Source organism: Cucurbita maxima, unplaced genomic scaffold (genome assembly GCF_002738345.1).
Source record: "Cucurbita maxima cultivar Rimu unplaced genomic scaffold, Cmax_1.0 Cma_Scf00005, whole genome shotgun sequence".
In the NCBI taxonomy this organism is placed as follows: Eukaryota; Viridiplantae; Streptophyta; class Magnoliopsida; order Cucurbitales; family Cucurbitaceae; genus Cucurbita; species Cucurbita maxima.
Genome location: NW_019272021.1, coordinates 1,857,059 through 1,865,329, shown reverse-complemented (window position 1 = coordinate 1,865,329; position 8,271 = coordinate 1,857,059). Strand labels below are relative to the sequence as shown.

The following is an 8,271-nucleotide window of genomic DNA, read 5'->3' as shown; positions in this document are numbered from 1 at the left end:
GACAATATCTGTTATATGTGAGGTTGGATATTTTTATAATGTATTGATTCTAACTTGATAAGAAATGTGCGGCTTTGAATGGGTCAACGTAGACCATAACTTTGAATGGGTCAAAGAAAGCTTGCGAAAGTGGAACCTCAATTATTGTACTACGCTTTACAAGACTTTCCCTTCTTTGATTTATATATCACTCTCATTTCATAGGATCTGAAAGCAAGCAAGCAAGAGAGTGGGATGACAAAATATAGTGAGTATGGAGCAGAATCTCAAACATCCCACGCCCTCTTTCAATGCCATTCCTGATGATGCTGCACAAAATCAAGAAATTAGAATTGTGATGCAGTCTGAGGTTGACGCCTTTCAACCAACGCCCCTCCACCTTGCTTCAAAAAATGGAGACATCGACACCGTTCGAGCTTTGTTGGAGAATAACACGAGTGCTTGCTTGGTTTACGATAACAACGGGTTCATTCCTCTCCATTATGCAGTAATTAATGGACAAGTCGAAATCATGAAAGAGCTTATCAATGCAAGGCCACAATCTATTTGGATGAAGCTCAACGATGGTCGTACTGTTTTACACTTATGTGTAGAAGGTGACCATTTAGAGAGTATAAAGCTGCTTATTGAAACATTTATGAATCGGCATGAAGGCTTCTTAAACACAACTGATGACAAAGGAAATACTATTTTGGATCTATCAACGACACTCCGAAAAAGTGAGGCAAGTACTGAGAAAAATTTCTGAATGAATTTTCAGCCAATTACAAACTTTTATAATTTTTTTTTTTTTTATATGCAGATGGTAGGATATTTACTCTCGCTTTCGGAAGTAAAAACTAGAATAAACACTCCAAATGTTAGAAAAAGAAGTCTAGCATCTCAAAATTCCACAAAACAGAGACGAGAATCTGCATCATTTAGAGTAGGGCGGTGGAAGACATGGAGGAAGAAATTGAAATACAAAGGAGATTGGGTTCAAGAAGTGCAAGGGATAATGATGTTGGTGGCTACAGTGATCGCAACCGTGACTTTTCAAGCCGGGGTGAACCCTGCAGGCGGTGTTTGGCAACAAGACACTCCATACAATTCCAACAACTACATACATGAATATTATTATATGAGTGCTACGGTGAAAAATGGGACAATTCTCCCAGCTGGAAGTGCAATTATGGCATACAGACGACCATTAGATTACTTGATTTACTCAATAGCAAACGTGGTCTCGTTCATGGCCTCTGTGAGCGTGATTCTGCTAATCATCAGTCGAGTTCCACTAAAAAATAGGGTTTGTAGTTGGGTGTTAGTGTTGGCCATGTGTGCGGCAGTAGTGTTCTTAGCCTTGGCATTTCTACAAGGATTTATAATGGTTAACCTCGAGCCTCTCGACCAACTTCCTGCAGTCATGGGATATTATTTAGCGTTCGGGTTGGTCGGGTTGGTTGGTCTAATCCATTTAATTCGTTTTCTTGTTTGGGCGGTCAAGAGCTTATTATGTTGTTTCACCTCTAAGTTTAAAGCCCACAGCTTTAAATGTATCTTAACTTAAATATTATATAAATTCAATCAAACTATGATTCTCATGATGCTTACAAAACTAAAACCGTTCCAACTCAATTTTCGAAACCTCGAAAATCGAATTGAGATTAAAAAGACGAAAGCGAAAACAAATAAAAATAAAAATAAAATAAAATAGAAGATAAAAATCCAATAAAATTTAAAACAAGAAAACGAATTCAACCGACACCAAAATTAAATAAAAATATTATAAATAGAAAATACAAATATAAAAAAAAAAAATACAAAAGACTCCAAACGTGAAAACGGACTGACGCTCCAGAACGACACCCCTCTATGATAGTGCAGCTCTCAAACACCTCCCCATCTCTACCGGTACCTGAAAAAGAAAGGGAAAAACGAAGTGAGTATAAAAACATAAGACTCCCAGTAAAATCTGGAAAGTTCGACTTTAAGAAAAAAAATTAGGTTCTAAATTTCTCGTTATGATGTCACTAATAAAGCCTTTAGATTTTTTTTTTTTTTTTTTTTCTTCTTTCTTTCTTTCCTAATAGTAGAGGCTAGTACAGGTTTTGGATAATTTTTTTTCAAACACTTGCTCAAGTGTCACGTGTTCGTACGAAATAAGGTGTCTTAATCATGCCACAAAAACTTCATGTTAGATGAGCTTTTAAGGTTTTAAGTTACAATAAGTTAGTTGTAATTATGGTATTGATGGGCATGAGAGATACCTCTTTAAATTGACCTTAGGTTAATTTAAGGTTTATTTTTAAGGCTATAAGTAAATAGTTTTACCAGATATGACAATTTACTGGTCAGTTATTTAGTATATATGTCATTTGTCATATATAGCTTTATTATGTATAACCATTGAGCAACCTATAAATGTAACAATTCTCTCGTTTGGAGACTGATCTAGTCAACTAAGAATTTCATTTTCAAACGATTATCAATATCTTCATTGCACAAGACCTATTAAGGTTTTGCACAACCTCAATTTTTCAACATCAACACATTTTGTCAACATGTCTACTGGATTATTTGCACCCTATATCTTCTCTAAACACATCATCTTCTTCCACGGATCTGCGATTAAAATGATAACATCTTATGATGTGTTTTGTCTTTGAATGATAGACCAGGTTTTTCACCAACTGAATGACACTTTGATTATCTACTTTAAGAATCTTTTCACGCTACTTCTTGCCTAATTCTTCTAGATAATCTATTATCCACATCATCTTCTTTTCAACTTTGTCACATACTAACCTTAAGTATACGAAAGAGCAACACAATTTTAAAGCCTAGACATCAAACTCATTCCATCATCCATGACTTGCTTCCACTTGGTTGTATCCTCCAACTCTAGGAGCCCCATCAAAGAACTCTGGCTCCCCTTAAATATTTTAATGAAGGTGAATACCTATCCAGTACTCTTAGGTGTCACTTGTTGATACGAAATAAGGTGTCTCAATCATGCCACAAAGACTTCGTGGTAGATAATAAGATTGTACCATACATGTTTGGATTTAGGGAGGTTTCATTGTATTTTTCAATTTTAATGTATTATTTTTAAGGTTTTAAGTTACAATTAGTTAGTGGTAATTATGGTATTGATGGGGATTAGAGTTACCACCTTTCAGTTAATCCTAGGTTAATTTAAGGTTTATTTTAAGGCTATAAATAATCATTCACATTGTTGCTTAGGATGAAGATTTTAGATATTAAAATGAAGTTTTCATATTATGCTTTTGAAGTCATGAGATTGTTCCTTTGCATTTCTTAAGTTTATGTTTGTATACTACAGTCATTCAAGTAGTCTTGATCAAGTTATCTTGTGGAGTAATTCGAATCATAAGTTTAGAAACGATTTTTTTTACTCTTGATCTTGATCATCAGTTGATCATCAAGGTAATTTGTTCCAAGACTTTCCCATGGGTTGATTCTTTATCGTTTTTAAAGTTCTTGAATAATTATGATCTAAAGATTTTGTTCCTTAATAATGTTGTTAGATTGAATTTCAAAAGTTTCGTAACATTTAGTATCAAAGTTTTAGATTCTAGGTCGGATATATGTTTCTATTATTGTTTATTTCTTATTTTTCATTCCGAAATTTTCTTATTCTTTTTCATCTCTTCATATTGTGTCAATCATCGAAAACAAAAAGTGTAACTTCTGTTATTCTTTTCATATATATATATATATATATATATATATATATTTCTATTATGTTCTTATAAACCTTGTCTTAGTTCTAAACTTTGTATTTTATGAAATCTTGAAACATAAAGGAAAATATATGTACTTTGGCAAAGAATGCAAATAGACAAGAAAATGATTTTTTCCACACATCGTTATCAAAGTAAATCAGTCAAATCTATACGTGAGAATCTTGGTAATAATGATCCATTTTGGATAGCTTTCAATAAAATTTTAATTGAATCCCTCAATCTATGAAATAGATGTCTAAATTAAGTTAAGAAATGAATTTATTGAACCAAGTAAGAGAGAGACAAATTGTTAACCCATTAAAAAAAGAAGAAGATTGTCTTATATGCAAGACAATGCTTTAAATGATGATATTGTTACTAATGACGTGAGGAAGAAATATTTGACACATGTGTAGAGATTAAAGAGATTAAAGAGAAAGAGAGGTATGTTACTAGAGTTTGTGAGGAGAACCCTGTTTTGTATATGAAAGGACACACAAAATCAAAAGGACTTTCTTTTAAGATTCCTTCCCCTCGATGGCATCAGCTCACATTTAGGATTTTTGTGCTAAAAATAGGTAGACTGAATAGCTAAGAGGATGCTACATCTGAATATTGAGAGGGATCTTAACTAAGAAAAATTTAAAAGAATTGAGGGGCACATGACCTATACCAATAATGTGCACCTTCCTTTTCAGTGATTTAATCTTAGGAACTCTATGGTTAAGCATGTTTTACTTGGAGCAATTCATTTTATGTTGGGTGACCTTCTAGAAATTTTCCTGAGATGCATGTGAGTGAGAACAAAGCAAGCGAGAATAATTTATATGGGTCTATGATAATAGTCTTCACTCTTAAAAGCGAGGAGTAAGTAAAGTGAAGTGATTATATCATAGGGGATGTATGAGAATGACAAGGCCATTAGGTGCCAAATATGGATTTCGAATCCTAGGCATGTGGCGTAACAAATGGTATAAAACAAAGGCGGAATTGCACAAGTTAGTGTCTATATTAAACAAGGTGCACTTTCTTTTTCGGTGACTAAATCATAAGAACTCCTAAGAATTTTCCTCGCATAAGTTCCCACATGACCATAATTATTTATATTTATAAATTTTTAAATTGATTGGATTCTAAATTTTCAAATATATTGAATTTTGTTGGGTGAAAGGGACATGGTTTGAATGTTCGTCCAAAGAAAAACTTTATTCAACCCCAAATTTCTAGATTACAATTAAAGTTCATAAAAAGTCCAATGCATTTACCATTTTACGTCCGAGGGAGAAAGAGGAATACCTCGACTTTGCAGCGCACCACAGACATTAATGGATGAAAAAGAGTGATTGTGTAACAATTCATCCAAGGAAATTTATTTACTTGATATGCTTGAGTCACTTTATAACAATATGATGAGATAATTACATAACTTTTACGTTAATATGATGATCTTTTCCATATTAAGCAAGTTATATGATGATGAGTGTCATATTGCATCACGTCGTTAGATCGACATAAGACACAACCCTAAGAGCATGAAAATGATATTAATAAATATTCACGAGCATGTGTTACTTAATGTAATAAAGAGATGAGACTAGAGGGTTATGTTAGAAGAGATGATAAGATGGACATTAGAGGGATCTCATGCATATTGTATGTTCATAAGCATAAGGATACTTCCCCTAAAAATGATGAGTGCGAACGCACACAGTATGACGAGCAGGGTGTTTATGAGAAACATGACACTTTGGGGTTCTACTAACCTCCGGACGTCGCTACAGATTAGCTTGACCAGAGGGTCTAGGGGGTGTATGAGCGCCATGGAGATTCACACTTGCACGAGTGAGTTGTGTGTAGGGAAGTACTACACATCCAATTTGTCCGAGACTGGAGGCCACCCTTAGATGAGCTAGAGATAGGTCCCTAAATCATGATGGTATGTGTTTGCAGTTGCATGACCCCCTATAGTGGGCCACTTACTGAGTATTCTTTAAAATATTCAGACCGGTGCCACATCATTTTTCATGTAAAGACAAGGCACACTTGTATGGACGACGGTGGCATCGCGAGTAGAGACTCTAGCACGTGCATGCGCTAGACTTATATTTAAATTCCTAATCTTAGGTTAGAATAGGTTGTTTTGTCTTTCATTGTTTTAAACTATTTTGAATTTGTCTTTATTTTCTCTAAATTTTAGTGTTTTGTATTTAAACACATAGGACCATGGTTGTGTTTTCCAAAGAAGATGATGTTTTAAATATTTTCGACATTTATACTATAGATGATGTTCTCTTTTAAAAGTTATATTTTTGCACTAAAGATGAGTATGAAACGTTAGTAACGACTCTGAGTATATAGAAATTTAGGATCGTTACAAATTTGGATAAGTATTCAAATTTAGATTGACACGACATTAATGGATGGAGAAGAGTGATTGTATTATTATTCATGCCAAGGATTTGGATAAGTATTCAAGATCGAGATTCAGTACCTCCGACATTCTCTTATATTCCCTACGACATGATAATGCTACACCTAAGTCCATACCAGTCTTTTGAACTTTGATTACTTTGGCTTTAATGTGTTTATTTGAATCCAAATTCACCCATATTAAACTATGGTTAATTACGTGTGGCTTTGAAGGGGTCAACGTAGACCGTATTTGAATGGGTCAAAGTAAGCTTGCAAAAGTGGAACCCCAATAATTGTATCTCTTTACATGACTGTCCCATTTTTTGATTTATATATTACTCTCATTTCATACAATCTGCAAGCAAGCAAGCAAGAGAGTGGAATTGAAATATAGTGAGAGTGGAAAAGAATCTCAAGCATCCCACGCTCTCTTTCAATGGTGTACCCTGATGCTACACGAAATCAAGAAATTAGAATTGTAATTGGGTCGGTGGAAGAAAGTAGAAGAAAGGTGTATGAAGCATCAAAGAAGGGATGTATTCAAACATTGAAATCCCTCATTCAACATGATCCATCTCTCATTCATAAACTTGTTGTCTCCTCTTCCAACAATCACAATCCCATATTGCACAAGTCGATTTGCCATGGCTACCTTGAATTCATTCGACTACTTCTTCATCACAACCCCGAACTTGCTGTGGAGGTCGACACCTTTCAACGAACGCCCCTCCACCTTGCTTCAAAAAATGGAGACATCGGGACTGTTCGAACTTTGTTGGAGAAGAACACAAGTGCTTGCTTGGTTTATGATAACAACGGGTTCATTCCTCTCTATTATGCAATAATTAATGGACAAGTCGAGATCATGAAAGAGCTTATCAATGCAAGCTACAATCTATTTGGATGAAAGAGATCAAACTATTTTACATTTATGTGTAGAAAGTAACCATTTAGAGAGTATAAAGCTGCTTATTGAAACATTTATGAATACCGATGAAGAATTGTCAAAAGAAATACTATTTTGGATCTATCAATGATACTCAGACAAAGAGAGGTAAGTAATTAGAGATAACTCCAAATTAAAAATTAGAACAAGCACTACAAATTTTGTAGCTTCAAATGTCATAAAAGAAAGTTTAGAATCTTCCAAATTCTAAAAAACAGAGACGAAAATCTGCATCATTTAAAATAGGGCGGTGGAAGGCATGGAGGAAAAAATTGAAATACAAAGGAGATTGGGTTCAAGAAGTGCAAGGGACAATGATAGATCACAACCGTTACGTTTCAAGCCCGGGTGAACCCTGCAGGCGGTGTTTGGCAACAAGACACTGTATACAATTTCAACAACTACATAGATGATGAAAAATGGGACAATTCTCCCAGCTGGAAGTGCAATTATGGCATACCGACGACCAATACAGTACATGATTTATGGCCTCTGTGGGCGTGATTCTGCTAATCATCAGTAGAGTTCCACTAAAAAATAGGGTTTGTAGTTGGCCATGTGCCCGGCAGTAGTTTTCTTAGCATTGACGTTTCTACAAGGATTTATAATGGTTAACCTCAAGCCTCTCAACAATTTTGCTGCAGGATTTGCTGCACGATTTGGATATTGTTTAGCATTATACTTTTTGTTTGGGTTGGTCGGGTTGGTCGGTCTATTCCACATAATTCGTTTTCTTGTTTGGGTGGTCAAAAGCTTATGCTACTGTTTCACCTCTAAACTTCAAACCCATTAGGCTTAAGTGCACCCCATCTTAAATATCATATAAATTCTATCGTATTATTTTAATGATGATTAATGTTTATATTCAGAAGTTTTATGTTTAAAAAATGTAAATCATATTATAAATATAAGAACATGATTCATCATATTCCCTCTAGCTTTTTCCTGGTTCCATATATACAAAAGCTTTTAATGATATCATCAATAAAATAAAGTAAAGCCTCTGGATTCAACTTGCTGTCCAAATATTGTCTTAAATTTGCTTTGATGTACAATTTTTATTACATTTGGTACAAGGAAAAGCTGACTTTTTATTTCACCTAAACATCGTCGGCCATTCTTGAGCGCCATCTGTGAGCTCTTTTAATTTTTAATTATTTACTTTAAAAGTAATACATGTGCAGT

General features: G+C 34.4%; 1 protein-coding gene across 3 annotated transcripts; it reads left to right on the top strand.

Annotated features, from left to right (window-relative positions):
* Window positions 1-201: 201 nt before the first annotated feature.
* On the top strand, window positions 202-7,896 carry LOC111479945 (ankyrin repeat-containing protein NPR4-like). 3 transcript variants are annotated; one of them, XM_023124872.1, is made up of 3 exons: window positions 202-724; window positions 803-1,406; window positions 7,746-7,896. In XM_023124872.1, exons 1-3 carry the CDS (start codon window positions 254-256, stop codon window positions 7,877-7,879), a joined length of 1,209 nt encoding a protein of 402 aa, XP_022980640.1. In that variant the 5' UTR covers window positions 202-253; the 3' UTR covers window positions 7,880-7,896. The 3 variants fall into 3 exon arrangements, with proteins under 3 accessions (XP_022980640.1, XP_022980641.1, XP_022980639.1); XM_023124873.1 differs by lacking the exon at window positions 7,746-7,896 and having other exon boundaries at window positions 803-1,087; window positions 1,124-1,580; XM_023124871.1 differs by lacking the exon at window positions 7,746-7,896 and having other exon boundaries at window positions 803-1,580.
* The last annotated feature ends 375 nt before the right edge of the window (window positions 7,897-8,271 follow it).